The 21,334-nt window shown below is 40.8% G+C and overlaps 1 protein-coding gene and 2 non-coding genes across 3 annotated transcripts; 2 read left to right on the top strand and 1 right to left on the bottom strand.

Annotated features, from left to right (window-relative positions):
• Positions 1-3,315: 3,315 nt before the first annotated feature.
• lfng (LFNG O-fucosylpeptide 3-beta-N-acetylglucosaminyltransferase) lies at positions 3,316-12,898 on the bottom strand. Its single transcript, XM_084743847.1, has 8 exons — positions 12,356-12,898; positions 6,775-6,823; positions 6,467-6,569; positions 6,189-6,342; positions 5,997-6,082; positions 5,477-5,642; positions 5,281-5,366; positions 3,316-4,919 (listed from the first exon to the last, which is right to left on the bottom strand). The coding sequence occupies exons 1-8, from the start codon at positions 12,752-12,754 to the stop codon at positions 4,853-4,855; spliced, it is 1,110 nt and encodes a 369-aa protein (XP_084599973.1). The 5' UTR covers positions 12,755-12,898; the 3' UTR covers positions 3,316-4,852.
• Positions 12,899-20,108: 7,210 nt separating this feature from the next.
• Positions 20,109-20,180, top strand: trnac-gca (transfer RNA cysteine (anticodon GCA)). The gene has a single exon. It is a non-coding gene; the product is annotated as a tRNA-Cys (tRNA).
• Positions 20,181-21,049: 869 nt separating this feature from the next.
• On the top strand, positions 21,050-21,121 carry trnac-gca (transfer RNA cysteine (anticodon GCA)). The gene has a single exon. It is a non-coding gene; the product is annotated as a tRNA-Cys (tRNA).
• Positions 21,122-21,334: the final 213 nt, after the last annotated feature.

Genomic DNA, 21,334 nt, shown 5'->3' with positions numbered 1-21,334 from the left:
TTAGGTTGAAACTGGTCTTGGTAGATGTAAGACAGTACAATGACAAAGGTTTTGTACTTCATCACTTCCCACCTCTGGTATTTTGGATGTTTTCTTTCTTGTCTGCAGAAGACATCTTGCGGAAGCAAAACAGCCCAAAATCTTAAAATTGATCAGTGCATGAAAATAAGAATATTTTGCCTACAGTGTCCTCAAGTGTGTCCTTCTCTCTGTCCTCTGTCCTAACTGTCTCCCTGTGTGAGGCTGAAATCTTGGCCTCAGCTCAGGGTGTGAATTGAAATTCTAACAGCGTTCGCTTAAGAGCTCGGTCTGACCGTATTTATTATTCTGCAGCTGCTGGTATGTATGGGAACAGACATAATTGCAACAGCAAACGTTAAGGAAAAGATAAACAATGGAAAACCGGCGAAGGACAGTAATCAACGTAACAACTGCCGTTCATTCAAAGTTTCTCACAGATGTGACAGACTGGTATGTGTGAAGGATCAGTGATGCAGAGGGATTACAGATGAGCTGGAGGAAATGCCTTCAGGCAAATTTAAATCTCATGCACACACTTTATCTCCTCTCACTGCGGTACTGCAGAGGCAGACTTCTTGCATTCTTACAAATAAGGCTTAAGGTTGGTCCTGATGTTCTGAGGTTCTACCCAGAACCATTTGCCCCTGGAGAACCCTTTGTTGAAGAAAAGGTTCATCAAAGGTTCTTTGTAAGCCTGAAGAATGAAAACTTTTGAAAGTAAAAGTTTTGATTCTTGAAATCATTGAAGAAGTTTTCCATCAAGGGTTCCTTCTGCAATATAAAAGACTGGGTTCTAGATGAAATATTTGGAATATTAAAGGGTTGTCAGCAGAGAAGGTTCTGGGTAAAACCATAGAACAATGTGATGTAAAACCTCTCATTGGCTGTTTTGTGGGAAACCTTTCACAGATGATTCTAAGTATAAAACTTTGTGTTGGGTTTTAGGTAGAACCCTCTGAAGGGGTTCTAAGTCCTTTACAAACTTTGCTTTCAAAGAAACCCATTTTTTGAAGAAAGTGTTCTTTGTAAAGATTAAGGGTTCCATTAAGAACCCTTTTCGGTAGAAAGGTTCTCGACAGAATCCTCAGGGAGGGTTCTAGTTTCTGGGTGGAACCTTTCACGGATGGTTCTAGGTATAACCCTTTGTGTTGGATTCTAGGTAGGACTCTCTGAAAGGCTTCCAAGTGGAATCTTTAGAAAGGGTTTATGCAGGAACCAAAAAATGGTTCTCCCATGGGGATAAGCCAAAGAACCCTTTATGGTTCTAGTTATCACCTTTATTTCTCTGAGCGTACTGTTAGATGATTTGAATATCTGTATGATGTACGCGTCTCTTCAGTTATGATTTAAAAATGTTGCACACAGGTGACAGTTTTGAGAGTTTGAGCTCAGAGACAGATTAGAGCGACACACTAAAGATTTATTTACCTAAAAACCTTCCTCTTTTGTAGGAAAAGATCAAACTGCAGCTGATCCGATTACTGTTTGCACATTCACAGCTTGCCAATTTAATAATACAAGAGTTTTAAACTTAAGCCACATGCCCTCTTTTTCCCATGGGTGCAGTGCCAGAGGAGGGATCTGTCTCTTCCTCTCGTTAGCAGCCGTCTGAGTGAAACTGATCAACCATTTGAACTGAACAAATGCTTTAAAGCTACCAATCAAAAAGCTTTGGTTGTTCTATTTCATACACTGTATGATTTGAAACTTCTGTACAGATTTATTGGAAACATTTCACGAGTCGACTGAGAGAGGACAGAGGGTGCAGAATGACTCATGTCTGTTTGAACATGAGATTTAGACACATAAAAGACTGCCGTTTTTCCCACTATACGTTTCTGGAAGCCAAAGCTGTGATTATGGTTTGTGGTTGGGGGTGTTTGCTCCGAGTAATTTGTCTCCCATGTGAGGCTTTGGTGATGGATCTTCATCTCTGTGTCTGCCAGAGTTCAACCAGCACGTCTGATGTTTTTTAAATTGTATTTTATACCGATAATTAGAAAAAAATGCAAGTATTCTGTCTTTTTGTCAGAATTTGATTCTTGACAGTGTAAAATCCTCTTTGGCAGCTTTTTTAAAACCAAAATTTGTTGCGTATTTGAGAGCACTGTGAATGGGACCATTCATCACAATCAGTGTCGGAAGTATTGAGATCCAAGCAGCAACACCACCGTGTAAAAATAGTCACTACAAGTTAAAGTCCAAACATAATATCATTGGACTGATGCATTAACATGTGAGCGCTGTGTGGAGCTAATTTTACCTGTACAGCTTTAGTCTGCTGTATGATAATAATGCATTGCGTTTTAAAACCTTGATCAGCAAAATAATTAGTAGCTATAGTTGTGGAATATCTTAAAATAGCCTACAAATAGCTACTTATACTCAATACATACTCATGAGTAACTACTTGCAGTACTTGAGAAAATATACTTAGTTACTGTCTACCACTGATTTTACACTGATACTTTTTGCTAATTTTACATAAGCAAAAGTTTGCCATATTAATTTTCTGGTTATATAACACCCTGTAAAGCTGCAAACTGTCATTTCTTAACAGATTAAGGATATATAACATAATAATTAGTGATCTTTGGAGGTGCTTGTAGACTTTGCTACGTTTGGACAGAGCCAGGCTCGCTGTTTCCTCCCCATTTTCAGTCTTTAAGCTAAGCTATAAGTTGCCTGCCCTTCTCATCTCAAAAGCCAACAGTCATATTTCCCGAAACGTTTTAATTATTTCGCAGCAAGGCATTTCAGTCCAGTGGTTTCCAGCTGAGGGTTTGGTCATAATATGAAATATGAGGCAGGAGAGAATAAAGCAGAAAGTCCTGCTGCACAAATCTGTATTCATTTCTAGAGATCTCGTTTATTTTAGTTTACTGATGCATTCATTTTACTTTTTTGAGCCTCAGTTATTTAAATGAAACCATATGAGAAGTTTAGAGAAGAAATAACTAAAAAAGGTTCTGTTTAATGTACAATATTTCCCACTGAAACAAATACACGGAGTAGCATGATATGGAAATACTTAAGCCTAAAATTGGACACAAGCACTTATTACTTTCCAGCACTGATTGTCTCATACATCAGTATCTTTGTGGTCAACATCTTCTCTCTACAAGTTTCTTCTGGTATCCGTGGCATGAAACTCTGGTTGCTAAATGTTTATTATATTATTTGAAAGCCTGTCTATATGTTTCCACGCTACCAGATCTGAAGGACAGTCAAGTACGTTAAAAAAGTGATTACTTCAAACATCAGACAGCCAAAACAAAAACATGACCAAATATGTGAAGTTTCTCAGTGGTTATGCACTTTTATTCAGAGTTTAAGGTCCCACTGTGGGTCCCATGGTAGTTAATACCAGGATCAGCTCATAATCCCTGAGAAGCCAGTATTGGGAATGAACTGTTTGAACGCTCCAGATACTGGAGAATAAACACCACAGTCATTTAACACAGTTCAAAGCGGTACAAAAATCATGTCCGGGTCATTAAAAGCATATGTAAACCACAAAGGGGAAATTACATTCTAAACATTACATACAATCACTACTAATTTAAACAAAGGCACAGTACACAATACTGTAATCAAGATGTATACAGTGTAACCCAATATGGGTGAGAGAAAACACAGAGGGAACAAACACCTCCATGTGGAAACACTGATGTTGCTCTTGTTAAGTCCTCACCTCACAGGCCTCAACAGTAACCAGCCAGTATTTTGTGTAAATAAAGAACATTTATGTTAATAATAATAACAACACAGAGGCACATCAGTCTTTTTGTGCAAACTATTCATAGACTGTGGCTCAGATTATACATGTGGTTATTATTTAGACCGTTCTCGTCTAAAATGGCTTTCATCCGAGCTAATTCTCCGCTGTTGAACCTCGTGAGGTGAGCATCTTCCCAGGAGCAAACATCAGCTCAATTTGAAACTCAGCTGTGCAATTTTTAAACAAACAAAAAGAAAACTTTTCAAAAGATGATTGTAACCCCAAAATCAAAATCTCTTCCACTCATTATTTTCCCTGATTGTAACAAATGCAAGGAGTGTTATTGAATACATAAGAATGAATAGATATTGAGATTTTGAGGGGTTATTTTCTCTTTTTTTTTGTTAGTTTGGACACAAATCTGAAGCATGTCATTTAAAGGATGTAACTTAGGTCAGTTCACCATAAAATATCAAAAAGTGCTTTTGTCCTGACATACTTCAGATTAGGTCACCACATTAGGTAAAGATGCATTTGGAGATCTGCCTACTGCCAGCTCAGCTTGTGGGAGAAATAACACTGTTAACTTAAAAAGCACAACTATATCTTCATATTAGCGCGTTTGTCCGGAGTCATCAGAGTTAAAAGATCTGAACAAATAAGCCAATTATAAGCGATAAAAGCCTACAAGCAAAGTCCTGCGTGGCTTTGCATTTTTTAAAAGCTAAAACACAATAAATGTTGATGTAAAGCTGGCAAAAAGGCGTAAATATAATGACAATACATTCTATGAGAATTGCAGATACATTTACAAGCAACATATACATCACAAAGCTCAACTGATTGCCTGCAAAGCTTAACGCTGAAAGCTACTTCCTGCCGACAGCCGGAGTCCTCCATCCCGAGCATTATGGGACGGGATCCTGGCTCCGGACAGGAAAAGAACAGTCCCGAGGCGGGCCGCACAGCAGCCCAGTAAAACTATTAAAGACCGCACACAACTGCAGCAAGAATACAGCAGCCGCACGGTCTAATACCAAACACTGGTCCCCACGAGCCTTTCAGATACCGAGGCACGACGGGGACGAGGATGAGAAAGGAGCGGTCGCCCTAAAAGGCAACCTGGGGGGGACACCAGGGGGTGTCTGGGTACAGGAGACAGTGCACAGACTTGAACCTGGAAGACAGAGATGAGAGGGTTGGAGTTAGCTTCGCTGAAAAGTGATGAAACTGAGATGAAATCTGTGTCATAACATTAAAGGGATAGTTCTGATTATTTCTCCAAAACCACCAGAATCTTTTAGCAAAAACAGTCATTTTATTTCTCAGAATACAGGAGTTGCTGGTTGGCTTGGAGAAAGCGAATATTTGGCTTATATAATGGTGGTTTCATGTCAGAAAAGGCCTTTGATGGAAAGGTAAAGTAGTAAAAATATTCTAAACATATATATACACCACACTGACTATGGATAAATAGGTCAAATAAACTAACTTCAAATAATCTAAACTATCCCTTCAGATGCAGAACAGTCTCTCACCTTGATGGATCCTCCTCCACAGGGAAAGCTCCTTTCAAATTGATGATGTTGCTCTTGTTTTCAAACATCCCATAACTGAGAGTGATCTGGAGGATAAAATACAACATAAGCATGAGCACCATAGAAAAGACACTCTAAGTTAGCATCGCTCTGGTTCGCTCAACCAAAAGCTAATGTTTTTTTATGAACCTCTCACCTGCTTGTGTATCTCAGATCTTGACACTTGTTGCAGGTTCTCCAGGTGGGAGTGAAACAGGTTGCTGCGGGTCAGAGGAACCCCCAGCACTGACTCAATGATGTAGCCGATGGTGCAGTCGTCGGGCAGGCGAATCTTCTCTGCCGTGTTCATGAAGTGACCGCCACTGGAAAGACAAAAACATAGACAGGCGCCTGGTCAGAGTCGATGAAGCAAGCAAGTATATTTCCCAAATTTCCCCATTTTTGCTGCTTTCCTCTTCAATACTGAGGTGTATTATCATTTCGACTGTGCAATAACTATATTTCTGATGTGCAATGGTGCAAATTCAACTGTTGGGTCTGTTTATATTGTTCCTATTTTTTATTCTCCCCCTTGTTTATATTGTTACTATTTTTATATTTCCTCTCACTGATGCTTCTTTCTATTTAGCTCCACTTTGCTGCTGTGACACTGATTATCTTATCATATCTTACAGTAATAACACAGGATGCGTGCACTGATAATATGTGTAGCTCACCTGGCCCATGGGCTCATCTTCAGTGCCAGGCCACGGCTCACACAGAAGCCTGCTCCACCAGTAGCAAACCAGAAGTTGACTGGTTTCTATGAGGACACGGAAAAACTTTGTTAACACACAGAACTATCTGACAGTTATAGCCTGTTTGATCCGGACTATATGATGCACTAAACACGAGACTCCTCTACGTACCATCTTGTTGTCCCCCAGCCTCTCCGTGGCCTCAATGGGCCGGTCCAGACTGGGTTTACCCAGGTACATGTCCTGGGTGTGGGGATACTGGGACAGGAACTTCACCAAAGTCCGAACATTCACGTAGTTATCATCGTCCACATGACAGAACCACCTGAGAGGCAGAGACAGAAGACTTATTAGACCCCAATGTTCAAACTAATAACCGTTATTAGATTTTATTAAGTCTACTAAGGGTCTAATAAAGGGTCTAAAATCAATATCAAAGTCATACTTACTTTTTCCCCGACTCTATGAACTTGTCATATTCCACTGCCATCTTGCAAGACAGAGCTTGTCGGCTGTGAGCTGCAGAGCAGTTGGTGTTGATTGCATGACTCCCTGTGGCAACAATGAAAGAAACAGGCGGATCTTTAATTAAAGATAACTCGATCAATAGAGGCTCTATGTGCCTGAATACCATTTTTTTCAGACGCAAAAAGCTCCGAGCGGACTTTTTATTAGCTTTAACATATGATTTGCTTTTTCCATGAATTATCAATGTGCCTCTCTGTTCCCAACATGAGATCCCCCTCATAAAACTCACCAATTTTCTTTTTTAGGTCCTCGTCTTCTCCGTCTGTGAAGATGTAGGTCTGCAAATAAACAAGGGACATCACAGATAAGTGGACTTGCTCTTACATACATTAAATCAAAAGCAACTTTGGATGATCATGTGGAGTGGTCACACGATCAACAGTGTCCAAAGTCCTTCCTCCTCCTCACATCCAGCCCGGTGTGATTAGCATCAATCAACATGTCTTTTATGCAGTGGAAAACACATTGAGTTAAACAACCCCCGGCTCTAATAAAGGCCCTTTGTCCCACGTTTCACTCTCTCCATGGCAACTATGCCGCCGCCCCGAAGCATCCCAGACATAGAACAAAGCAGGAGGCAGACTGTCCGCCCCCACGCACACCCCATTCATGGATCCCATCCCCCGGCTGAGCCCCCTTCACTCTGCTGGACCTGCTGCCGGCCTTCAGCAGCAGCATACAGATCTGACAAACCACCAACACAACCCTCTGACTGACGCACTCGGGAATCAAACCACGAGACCTCAGGCAGGCGCTTGTTAAATGTAGCAGTTACTCATAAAGGGAGTTAACAACAAAGGGCACCTGACGGGAACTTTAAAGACTTTAAAATGGAGCAGAGGAAGATTAGACTCCTCTTTATGATGGCTCACGCTGAGCAGGTGCAGGCTGCTGCTGCTGAATAGTGATGATGATGAAAAGGCTTTGTAACCGCCAGTGGTCTGTTTACACTTCACCTCAGGTGAGGCAGCACCTGCCGAACATCACGCTACCTTATCTACGCCACGTGTCTCTACACGCCAGGTCGCGGTGCCTTAACCCTCACTGATAGAGCACGAGGAGAAGCCACATTCTTGCACGATTTTTTTTTTTAACTGCATCGACAAACAGGCTTTACTTGAATGAAAAGCAGGTGTGGAAGTAACTAATTACAACTACTCAAATTACTGTAATTCAGTGATTTTTGGGGGTTCTTGTACTTCAATAAATGTTGCCATGTTCAAGACAAAAAAAAAGTCCTATTGCATTTATTTTAACTGAAATTGCAATTACAATATGTGATAAGATTAGTGGGAATAATCACTTTTGCATCAAGATTTTCATTTTTACTGAAAAACTAACTAAGAAAACTATTAAAATCAAGATGCTGTGACATTTGTTGGGGTCTGTACCAAACAAACATTTTCTTACATCTGGAGAACAAGACTTTTAGGTCAGGACATCTCTGCAGCACTGCGGTCTGTCATTATAATGCTATTTTCACAAACATTTTTCCTTTTTCAAAAAAACTGCAATTTAGTTGCAGTCACACAAATCATATTTCCTGTACAAATATATGAGCCAAATTTTTTTGTCTGCACTGCAAAAAACTGCAACATTATTAAGTAATTTATTTCTAATTTGAGTCCTAACACCAATTTATTCTTGAAAAAAAGCATCAACTTATGCACAAAGTCTTCCAAACATGTGTGTCTCTATCTTAAATAAAGGAAGGATATTGCAGGTTGTTGCGCTAGAGGCAAGAAAAATTTAATTAGATCATTTTTACCAGTGACAGAAAACTTGTTGATTGCACTTCTACTCATAATTGAGTAATATTTCAGTAATATAGCAATACTTGTACTTGAGTACAGTTTTTAGTAATCTTTCCAGCACTGATGAAAAGAAGCATCTTTCTACTCTTTCTTTTCTGTCTGAACTGTTTGTGGAACAAACTCCGGGCAGATGTAGCTCGATGCTGAAGCCATGAGCCTGTATTTGTTTAAGGAAGGGTGGTGGTTTCTCTGGTGGAGGGATCAGAGGCTGGCGCTGTTTGCTTTAAAGCCTGTTGAATAGACAGCCTAATCACCGAGGCAGCTGCCAGAGCTGCCAGGGCACTGACAGAAAGACGGGGAGGGAGGGAGGGTGGAGGAGAGGGGAGGAATCTCACTGCTGATTAGTAAATCGAAAACCGTGTGTGGCCATTCACCCCCACTTCACCCCCCTATCCTGCCTGCCCCCACCTCCGGGCTACATCCACGGCCAGAACACTCTTGAATAGAACAATGCTGCGAGTTTTCATGCTGGGTAAAGTCTCCACTGGGTAAATTCTAAATATGTTTGCCAGCATTTGCATACAGCTGCAGGAGTTAACTAAAGAGACCCCCCCCTCCCATTTTATTTTTTTTTCCATCTTTGTTTCTTAACTGAAACTTTAAAAGAACAGTTACTTTCACAGAATACTAATTTGAAGCAAAAAGAAAAGAAAGAGAACAAAAAGAAAAGATGGCTGTGTGTGAAGCAGAGATAAGAGGCGAGGGGTGAGGAGATGAGAGCAAAGAGGAGGTGGAGGGGTGGGCTGCACTCCTGACCACAGGAAGGCCTGGCACGGCCCTGTCTGAGCCGAACGTGGTGCCTGGCTGGCTGTCTCCAGCTCCACGGGAAGGAAAGGCATCAGGCTCCCCTCCCTCAATCAACCACCTCCACCCTCCGCCCCAGCAATTCAAAGCATTTTTAGCACTTTTTTTTTTTTTTAAACCAGACAAATAATTTAGACATCAGAGCACAAGAAGGACTGCAGCAGGGACAAAGAGTAGGAAAGGATGAACAACAGGCACAGGCTGTCCTCTTGAATGATGCTTGTGCTTTCCTACTCCAAAATGCTAAAAGCGCTCATTGTTTGGGTGCTGGCTAATTATCACACTCTCGAGAGAGAGGAATGCATGGCACATCATGAAGATGTAGGTGCCAGCTGCAAAATGAATTTACGCTCTGATAAACGCAGCAAGTTGGTTCCAGTTTTACAAATCAACACTCTGGGACGGGAAGTACCAGTGCGATCCATTCTGTTCTTTTGTTCTCTGACCTTCCTCTGAAGCTTTATTGTTCCAGGGTGATTAATGGGGGAATAATAGAAAGCAGGAAGAAGTTGTGTGTATGAAAAAGTTTAGAGCTGCAAGTTATAGTCAATTAATCGAATGAGTCATCAACTAGAGTTACGACAATTAATCGATTACTAAATTAATTGCCAACTATTTTGATATTCGATTAATTGGTTTGAGTATTTTTTCAGTAAAAAAAAGTCAAAATTTTCTTATAATATCTTCTGGTTCCTTCATTTCAGACATTTAAGAGCATCACTTTAGGCTTTGGGAAACACATTTTCTAAGATTTTATGGACCAAACAACTAATCGATTAAATGATTGACCGATTAAGCATTAATGTTATTTGTAATTGTTAGTTGCAGTCCTAAAAAAGTTATATACTGTGATGAGATTTAAAAAAAAAGGCTTTCTGTTTCAAAAGCACTGATTCCCACCTTAACTGGCTGGATTTACAAAAAAACCTATTTATGCTCTGAATGGGCTCAAAGATTAAGAGGGCCGAGGGCACAATTGTGTCAACAGAGCTATCACAGAGATAATCTTCCCTCCCAGTTCTCATGTAAACAGCAGCAGATAGCAGCTGCATCTGCATACGAGTGAAGAGGAGATCTCACTCTGAGGAGAAAAGCAACAGCACAGGCAGAAATAAAAAAAAAAAAAAGTCTTTGCAAAAATTATACTTTTGTCCCTCGTGTCTAAAAAAAACAGCATCCAAACTCCACAGATGTTCCTCAGCTGAGCGTGAGAATCAGACCTGAGCATGGAGGATGCACCATATGTACATGGTGGGAAACTCAGAGCATCATATGGCTGGCATTAAGGCCGTCCTTTGTTCCATCTCTCCTGACCACCTGTCACCCTTCCTCCAGGAACTCCCTCTCGCATTGTGGCCTCAGTCTGTTCCTTTTTGTCCGCGCACCCACCCACCAGCTGCCTGCCTGCGAGCCCTGCTGTTAACTCTGTCAGATGGGTTAACTAACATCATCCTGGACAGTGATTACAACCAATCAACTACTCACATATAAGCAGCTGTTGAGGAACATGATGTGGACATTAAAGGGGTAGTTTGGGCTTTTTTCACGTGGGGTTAGTGTATTACCTACAGTAGATGGCAGTTAGCACACCCCCAGTTTGGAGAAGCAGAGTAGAGGACCAACACAGAGGCAAAGCAATTCAGGTCCACTTCTATCCAAATCTATATCACTTTAAATGCACACAATATTAGAATTTTTTCACCACTTTACTTTGCTTTCAGACCGCCTGTTCTGTTGCCAAACTGCCTTTATTTGAGCCAAATAACCAACCAAACTCCACAGGTGAAATCACTAATTTTACCTCACAGAAAACAGGAAGTTGCTAATCTAACAGTGCCACGATGAGTGAGTTTGTTTAGATTCTTGTGTGACTTTTGGTGTTTTAAAGGGCTAGTTCGCATTCACTTAAGTCAACAAACCAACAGATCAAGGTAGTATTCTGTGAAGTAAAATTAGTGATTTTGCAAATGGAGTTTGGTTGCTTTGGAGCTATAACAGCAGTTTCCAGTCAAAAAAGTCTGTCTGATGGTTAAGTAAAGCAGTGAAAATATTCTAAATATAGCACACACTTAAAATGATATGTCTACACTTGCTCTCTTATGCTCACTTGCTGCTTCTCCAAACTGGGGGAAGGCCGACCACCATCTACTGTAAGTAATGCACTGACTATATGATACAACCTCACTTCAAAATATCTGAACCATCCCTTTAACACAATCTGTGCAGGTGATTGTGTCTGACATTATCTTCCTGTCATCTTGAGAGAAGAAACGTCTCTCCAAACTTTACTGCTGCTTCAAATAAAAGATTTTTGAAGAAGAGAAACCCTGCCTGTGACAAATTAAAAAGACTTTATAAAAAGCACATGTGACACCTCTGGGTGCAGGATAAAATCACTTTGACTAGCTTTCTCCACACTGCGGCCGTGCATGTCTTTGTGTGCACCCTCTAAAGGAGAGCTTGGTTCTCAGGGCCACATACTCAGCGTGCTGCTTCCCAGCACAAACTTGCCTATAGATGCACCCCTTTGTCCCCAGCCAGGCATCCCCTTTAACGAAGCCCCCGTTTCTCCCATCCCATCCAGTAAAGCTTGACCCAGACTCCCAGCTCCCACGTTCCCATGGAGAGAGGGGAGACAAGGGGCTGGGAAAAGCTTTTCTTCCCCCCTTCAGAAAGACGCTTTGTTAGTCCTGGAAGGGGGACAGCGCTGGAGTCGGTGCTGTGAAGCATCCATTGCACCGGGGGCATTCACAAGGACACCCAACAAGAGGAGGGATAATAGAGGAGTGGGGACAGAGAGAGGGGGGGGCTGAGAAAGGGAGAAGAGGGAGTCCTGAAACTGCTCCCTGCGTTCTCAGGGACATCACTCAGAGGAGAATAAAAAGTGACAGAGCTGGAAAAATTCAGCACGGTTAACAGCAGCTATTTCATGCGGTGTGGTGACAGGGGGAACAATGCAGCACTGTGACAGGCATCACCTGCATGTGGACACTGGCTTATTGTTCATCAACAGTGATATCAACCAACAAACAAGCAAATCATCTCCTAAAATCTGAATTCCCAGTTTGTGCATGCTCAGAATTTGCAAAAGACATGATACCAAATAAATACAACTGATAGACATAATAATAAAAAATAATAATGATAAACACAAATGGCATCAGAAATGAATTTTTTGAACTTTTCCTTTACCTGCTGCATGTTTCTGGAGATCCATGTGTCCAGCAGCAGGTTCAGCCTGGACTGGTGGAACTTCTTGGTGGTCTTCACGGCGATGAAGATGTCATCCGCGCTGATGTCCTCAGCTGGAGGCGGCTCGGCGGAGGACGCAGAGGAGCGTGCGGGCTTCTCCACCTCCCTCCGGCCGCGGGTCAGTTTGGTGAAGTACGCCGAGAATCCTTTCTTGGCTCCTGCGTCCTCCTGCTGCTCCTCCTGCAGCAGGGAGCGCGTCCCTGCGTCCTCTCCGTGCGCGTCCGCCTCCTCCACCTGAGCCCGGTGATGCTGCTGCACGGCGACCAGGAGCAGCAGCAGGCAGAGACAGGCTGTGCTGGCTACAGAAATAGCTGTCTTCTTTCCATTATTCTTCAACATGATTAAACCTAAATTTAAAAAGACTAAAAAAAAAACTAGACGAATCCGCTACGCAAAGTCCATACGGTGCTTTTTGCCTCAGTAAAGCACAAAAGGATAAATGACACGTCCGTCAGTGTGCATAGCTGAACCACATATGAATGAATTAGAGTGAGGGGGCATATATAAGCTTCCATGCTGGCCACGCCTCATGGGAGGTCCTTGAACGCAGCATGCCAGCCACTGACGCACCCTGGGGCGTGGTTCCAGCTCTGTCTGTGCGTGTGTGTGTGTGTGTGTGTGTGTACATTTCACCCAGGAGTGAGGGGTCAACCTCACACAAACTTTAACATAAACAAAATTTTCACCACTTTTAAGAATCCTGGTTAATTCAAGAACAAACCTGTGCTCATATCTAGTATGTATATGTAATGTCCTAAAATGTGTGCTTTAGTGTTTTATACTGTACTTTTTATTAGTTTGTTTATTAGTTAGGTTTGTGGACTGAAAAGCAAAACCCGACCTTCAATCAGCAAAAGGCTGAGTAGTTAACGACTGAATTTTCATTTTTGGGTGAACTATCCCTTTAAGACTTTTGCTGTATTATAAATGACATATTTATGAGACAAGAACAGGTGAATGAGTTTCTGTTGCAGTTTGTGAGGAGTCATGCTGTATAATGTCTGCGCTATCAGCTCAGTTTGGCTTTTACAGATAACACGAGTAAAAGATTGACCCAACGACAACAAGACTGCAGGTGGTCATGAGGAAAGGTGTGTTTCACCTGCACCTGCATCTTTCACACGCACAGCTCTGCGTGTGAGGTTTGTAAATCCTCCAGATCTAAATCCACAATCAGACTTGTGAAGCTATTTCAATCCAGCTAGAGCCAAGGTTAGTAACTAAGGTATAGTTAACTAAAACTAAAACTAGATGTGAAAAAACATCTTAACTGACTGAAATAAAAATAAGAAACTACATTTTGCCAGAAATAGACCTGATTGAAATGATACAGTGTAATGATATAGAGTAAAAAGAATAGCTAAAATAAAAATAAACAGATATGTTTGGTCAAATTTGTCAACACAACAAGCATAAGCATAATAAAAAAAAGCTAAACTAAACATTTTTTAACAATAAAAAGTAGACTGAAAAAGCAAAGTCTCTCTGGAAATTGACCAACACTAATCTGAACTGAAAACAAAAATTAAAAACTAAATAAAGATAAAAACTAATGGAAAATACAGAGCGACGGTAACTGTGCTGTGAGCTGGCTTTTCACCAGAGAAACAGCCTCTATTGTTCCTCGCTGACCTTGTGAGGACTCTAAACAGTTGGTCATTCCTGAACACTTGTTATTCAAATTCTGGCTCTCACAACTGAGTGCCGTCTGGTGCTGCTGGGACGCCGACCAAAAGACACGAAGTCCTTTTAGACCAACATGCAGCTGGTGGAGCCTCAATGACCCCCCGAGTCTCAGCAACCAACACATTTAGACAGTTTAGTATCGAACTAAGGTTGCCAAAAGCATCAATAGCTCAATACTGTTTTAACACCGTGTGTTTAGAGGCAACTAACAGAAGCTCCATGGTGGACCAGAACGAGCCAATAAAGTGATGCGAGTTACTGAAACTGTGGTTAAATTATATTTATTATGCAGAATGAAAGAAAGACCTTCAATTAGGGAAAATGGTTCTCAAATAATGCTTTGGGAGGAGCACTTCCTGCATTTGTTTGAAGTGCTCGTTAGAGAGTGAGATATATACACAAAGATCACAAAAAAAACTCCAAGTCACTCTTTTTAAAACAATTAAAATGCCTTTATTGTCGTGACATGGTCATGTTAGACCTTAAAGCAAACAGACTCTGGCATCAAGTCAACTTTTTGCTGAAACTGTCTTGACTCCTTGATGAAGACTTGATGCCAAAACGCATCTGAGTTAGTTTGCCTTGGAGTTTTTTGTGATTTTGGGGACAATTGTTGTTAAGCCTGGAATAGCTGATAGAATTTCGAGCCCTGGTGACAACTCTATATCAAACAAATGTCTGGTCAGACAGAGATCTAGAAGGACATCCTTAAGTTTTGTGCCAAATCCTTCAATCCAGACTGCCCTGTCTCAAGGCTTTTATTAATACCCCAGGATAAATCTTTCCTTTTTATTATTTACAAAGGCAGCTGAAAATGCAGATAATATTGATCTCAATCTAGATATTGGGTAAGATCATCTTTGGGATAAACTTTAAAGTATGTAACAGATTTTCAACTGAGTCTCTGTTAAACTCCATAGTGTCTTAGCAGAATTGTTTTTTCAACTCTTTTGCAGGAGAAAAAAAACTTATTTACCACTGCAGGTGTTTCATTCTTTTTAATTCTGGGACACACAGGACATAAGTTACCTCTCTGCTTTGTTGCTCCTGACACGGCTCTTTGTTCACCTTTTATAAGTGTGCTTAGAAAGGCGTCTAAAAGCGAGTGTAAGAAACCAGGCAGAGGGGGTTGTCTCTGTGGCCTTCTTTCTTCTTCCATCATTCGCCTCTTTCTGCTGGGCTCGCGGGGCATCCGTCCCACCTCGGAAACCCTTTTCGGGTCCTTTGGACTCGTGAAAACAATGTCAGTTGTTAAAATGGCGAGTATTAGCTCCAACCTCCCCCCTGGTTCACAGTTTATTTCAGCCTTTCTGCTCGCTCCACTGACACCAACAGAAAAACTCTTTCTTGTCCCCTTTGAGCACATCTTTGAGCTACCCCCTCTGACTTTACAGGCAAATACCAGTGAGATTAAATCCAGTTTCTTCAGACAAGCCCACTTCCTCACCAGAGTGCCCACAAACCCACAAATAAACACCACAGTGTGCTTGATTTTCCCACTGATGGTATCAGCATGTTGGGGGATCTGAGAGAGCTGCTATTTATAGACCTTGCTTACACAAGGTTGATTACATATAATGGATGGACAGCAGGTAAAGAATCCCAGCATGCACTGCAGAGTCCCACAGCTGTCCAGAAAACATCACTAAGCGTCTCTTTTTATTCTCTGATACGCACCACAGAAACCGAAAACACATGTGCACACTCGGCTCTGTGAGATAACTTGATACTCTGCATCGTGTATATAGATCAGGCTCAACATGGAAGACATTTGCTCAAAACCACATCTTTTGTTTTTATTTTATAAATATAAAATAAGTCAGTCTGTTTATTAACATTCCTCAGGATGGTTCCCTGAATGTTTCTGCCTTTTGGAGCTTTTGTTTATTAGTTACTGAGTCAAATATGCGTCCACTGAATTCCAGTCCTTCACATTTTAATCTAAGATGCTGCTGTGCAAGGTCAGCTAGCAGAGTCTTAGATCTCCTGGGACCATATTACAGAAACTTTGTTTTTAAGTCTCAAGTTAAGATAGGAAGAATTTAATTTAAGATTTTTCCCAATTTGGAGCAAATCCTAACTAACTTGGATCTTATCTTACTGCATCCTATCCTCACATCGCCTATCAATGTTTATGTCTGTTACCCAGCAACCAACACTACTTTTCTCATCTCAACAGGCATCTTCAATCATCAGAAGTAAAGCTAATGTTAGGCGATAAACAAACAACACTACAGTTGTGTGACTTGACACCATGATGTTGAATATCCGTGAGAACCGCTGTAGTCTGTAGAACAAAACATGAAAATCACTTAAAATTGTGTTAACCACAGATCTTATTTCAGGCAAATAACGAAAAACCCAAACCCTGCAGTGCTACAATGCTAACTCATATCTGGGTTTCAAGACTCATTCTTGCAGCATTCTGTAGAATCAAAACATACTTATGAATGTTATAATCCATTTCTGCCAATAAACCCTCATAAAACTTACATACCATTAAAACATGTTGATTTTCAAAATAAAAGCAACTAACCTCAATGAACATGAATGCCTCTGTCCAAGTTTGAACAAGAGCTACAGTAAATATAACTGGTATAAGACTGAGGATCAGTGGATGAGAGCCCGGCAGTGGGATCAGTCTTCAGTCCTGTTTATTTTCCCAGTATGGACACACTCGCTCTGATGGGATTACAGGTCACACCAGAAGTGAGAGCCAGGGGACCGGGCGTCCTCCTCAGAACTCGGTTTCAGTTTCCCTCCTCATGCAACATTAGAGGAAGCTCTCCAAGGACCTCGGCTGAGAATGCTTCAGCTGCTGAAGAGACAAATAAATATGACCCATTTTTATTGATCTGCATAGAGAGTTCCCATAAGACTGAATGGACCTCCTTCAGGTAAACACAATGAACCGGTAGAATGGGGGCATAAGACCAGATCCTGAGCTGAGATAAAGAACAAAACATCAATAATGACAATGAGAAAAGCTGCACAAATGTTCTTCTCAGCTGCTACTTTATAATAGACATCCAAATAATGTCTATAGATGATTTTCAAACTAACTATAACCATTAAGTTTTAAAAATATCTGGTGCATCTCACTATGCAATGATTTTTTAAAAGTTTACAAGTCATTTATTAATAATTGACAAATACTTGAGTAAAAAATAAGAACATGTGTATTTTTATTTTCTAAATTAAACCAAAACCTAAACCAGGGGCCTCAAGCTCAAACTGGCTTGTGGCCCCTGATGGTATTGTCATCTCATAGGAGGAAGTAAAGAACGTTAAGTGAGAAAAGAAGAAAGCGAAAATGTTCTTGTAAACTATTGAGTATTTGTACTTATGGTACAAAACTTCAACAATATACAATACAAAAAAAATCACATGCCAGCAAAAAAAAAAAGTTTATTGCAAAAACTGCACTTGTTCACAAGTCATACATAAAATGAAAAATAAATAAAATACCTAAATAGTAATTAGGAAGTGCAAGGAATGCCAGCTTTGGTTTTGTCTACAATATCCATCAGTCAATAGAGAAACAATAGTAAAATTTAAAAAAATCATTCCTTTCCTTTTATTGCATAATTTTCTGCAGGTTCAGCAGCAAAGAGCAAAAAACTTCTTGAATTACAATGCAAATACGAATGTAGTTGAACTACTCGCAAGATACTTCAAAGTGCAGTTAAACTATGGTTAATTTACACGTACAAAGTAGTTTACTACCCCCCAACACTGAACACAGGGTTAATTTTCTAACTGTAAAAGGTCAACTAGGAGCTGAGGCGTGTCAGGTTACATGCTGGCATGCCTGGACATGTTAAACAGAATTTTTTCTATTCAATAATAAGACCTAGAAACCGTCTTTTATTTGCAATCATGTGTGAGTCACTCAGAAATATCAGCCTCGTTAAATCAGAAGAATTTTTGTCACCTTGTCTCATAACAGCATTGACTTCTCTACTCATTGTTACTGGAGACCCGTGAGGTTTATATTTCCACTAAGAGCTCAATAAACTCAAGAGACCCCTAAAAGCTCTTGACAACTTTGAGTTATTTCCATATCAGAATGTAAATTTTAAGAGGTGAGAGGTTGGTGGCCTGTGAAATGGCCTCTCATTGTGTTGGCTTTAACCAATACACAGTGTCTTTTTGTCTGTAGGCTGTAGCTACCTTGCTGAGATGTATAATGGGAGGTCCAGCAGACAAAGATCATATCACACTGGAGTCATTGAAGTCCTTTTAATAGTTTGTTGTGGCCTCTCACCATCAGGTCCTTTCTTATTTAAAGGACGACTTACGCATCTTTCAACCTGGACCCTATTTCCGCATGTTTTTGTGCATTAGTGACTAATGGGGACTGGTGGGGGAATAAAACTCACCCTTAATTCACCAAGTTACATCTGAAAATATTATGGCTGTACAGTCCATTACAAAATAAAACTCACCAAAACCGTCTTGGTTTGTCTTTCTGCTGCCGCAGTGCAACTTAGATGTGTTAGATGTGTGTCGAGACAGAATATTTTCATTTCTAACTTGGTGAATTATAGGCTAATTTCAACCAGAGTTGGTGACTGTTGGGGCAGTGGAAAGATGAACCAAGATAAAACAAGCATTTTTAGTGCTCTTACACTGATTTTTTGCAATTGCCTAGATTATACTGCAGCCTGTTTCATGGCTGACAGCTGCAGTGTTCTTCCTCAATACTGGATCAATTTAAAAAACAGTTTGAAAAAAGTATATACTTTGGTCATTTTTGAATTGCTTTGTGTAACTATCAGGCTGCATGGAAATTATGTTTTATGCATTTTGTAACCGGCAACTAGTCGTGTGTAAAACGAGCCTTAGACACAAAACAACAAATAAGCTCAAATTTGAAGTTATCCTTTAAAAACATTGAATGTGTGAGCCATTGCAGAGGCGGTGTGGATAATCAGGTTTGTTTTTATCTATAATCACAGAACATTGTATGTAAAGAGTTTGTTGTAGATGTAAAATCACCGTGTCGGAGATAGTTGACTTTTGATTTGTTGGAGGATGTATCAGTAGCGATAAAGTTTACTCTGAATTTCTTGCCTAAATAAACAAGCTCGGGGCTCTGAGTCGAGGATGCAGAGGAGAAAGACTCGACTCTGCAGATCCAATGAAAACAGGAAACTCACGGCTGGTGGTTGATGTCCTATTTTAAAGTGGCCCCCCATGTCATGATTGTTCCCCTTTTCACTCTCTTCTCCATAACCAGGCGAACACGAGCTATTTGCATAACTGTTCAGACCTGCTCGTCACCCCCTGCTCCTGCCCTACTTCCACTCCGTCAGCCTAATGCTTCCCAGCACTCTCCCTTTTGTGTCGTCCCTTGTTGTTCTGGGAACATCAAGAGATCGACACATTAAATTAGGAGGACTCCAGTCTTGTCTGGTCTTCACAGCCTCGCGACTGTGGCTCCAAACATAAATGCAGTTAGTGGGACGGCCTGAATTGTGAATGACTGTTGTCTCTTTTCTCACCAGTGTTACAGGGAGGGCTTTATGTTGTGGAACATGAAGAGTGCAGAGATATGATCTTTGTGTGTATTATGGAGGAAGAATAGGGCTGTGGGATCTGATACTGTGAAAATGACAGAGCAGTCTGATGTGTCAGACTCTCACGGGACGGCAGGCAGAGCGGAGCTGCAGCGAGAGCAGCTCCGGTGGGAAACTGCTGAGGTTTCACTCAGGGAGTGTTATGTGGGTGTTACACTCATTGTGTAATTCCTGTTTTTTTTTTTTTTTCAGAGAGATGTGAGTGGCAACAGTAGCTTCCAGTGTTTTGTGCTAACAGCAATAGTGAATTAAGTTAAATTTGATGATATGCAACAACAGTCAAAAAACATGACATTAAGCTCTAAGGGACTAGTTCTTACAGTAACATGCCCATTTGGATAAAACTGCTGTGAAAGACCTGCCACTTCCTCTCTGTTTAGACAATTTTTTTCATTTGATTTAGTCCTTCAATGAAATAATGATGGGGGGGTATAGCTCAGTGGTAGAGCATTTGACTGCAGATCAAGAGGTCTCCGGTTCAAGTCCGGATGCCCCCTTGAATTTAGCAAAAATTTCATAATTGGAGAAGACTTAATAATCACTGTTACATGCATGGAAAGAGTAGAAAAGTTAAGGATAAACCTTCTACATGCAGGTGAAAAGCTCAAATGGTTGAAATGCCATGCCAAGAACTCATATCTGACTCATTCTGGAGTCAAACATTTACAGAAATTGCATCCTGGGAAGTTAATAACAAGGTAATTGAAGCTTACAAACCAGCAACATTAAGAGATTATAGTTCAGGAGCATTTGCCTGCAGCTCAAGCAGCCTCTGGTTCAAATGTGGATGCCTCCTAGACTTAAGTAGAAGTCAAGTTTACAGCAAATAAAACACTTCAGGTAAGATAACATGACAAGAGGCATCAAAGTTGGAGTTGATGATATATATTGGGCAAGGTGAGATACATAGTTCACTGAGCGGTTTCACATAAAACTACGACAAACCTACAACAAACTGCAACTTTTTTTGTTTTGTAATGTAATGTTTTGACAAACATCATATGTATAAATTCAAATGGGATAAAAATAAATATTTGTCTTCATATTTTTTGCAATTTTTGGTCATGGGGCACAGCAGAAAGGTCGTGACTTTGTCTCTCTATACCTACAAAGGGTCTTCTTCCACGGAGTCAACCATGTTGCATCACCATGTTTCTACAGTAGCCCAGAACAGACAAACCAAACACTGCCTTTTGCATTTTGTGTGAGTTTTGCAGCCAGCTCTGTGAGGGGGCTGTCACATTAGCGACCCAGGAACGGATTCGAGCACCATTGACCACAAAATCCAACCAACTTTGAATGCTGTGTTTATGAACAGTTTATTACTAGTTCTTCTGGAGAATCTATACAATAAGCACATGTGAGAGGGGGTATAGCTCAGTGGTAGAGCATTTGACTGCAGATCAAGAGGTCTCTGGTTCAAATCCGGATGCCCCCTTAACTTTAGCGGAAGTTACATAATTGGAAAAGAATCACAAGCATGTTGTTATGAAAATATGTGCAAAAAAGTGAAAGACAACCCCTCTACATGCTGGGGAAATGCTGGAAAAGTTAGAAAGCCATGATGGGATGTAACTAACTGTAGATAGAGACATCTGTGGCTTGAATCTCACTCCGTCTGTAGCAATCAGACATTTACAGAAGTTACTTA

This window comes from Lutjanus erythropterus, chromosome 19 (genome assembly GCF_056507025.1).
Source record: "Lutjanus erythropterus isolate fLutEry1 chromosome 19, fLutEry1.hap2, whole genome shotgun sequence".
In the NCBI taxonomy this organism is placed as follows: domain Eukaryota; kingdom Metazoa; phylum Chordata; class Actinopteri; order Lutjaniformes; family Lutjanidae; genus Lutjanus; species Lutjanus erythropterus.
This window is presented reverse-complemented; position numbering and strand designations above follow the sequence as displayed.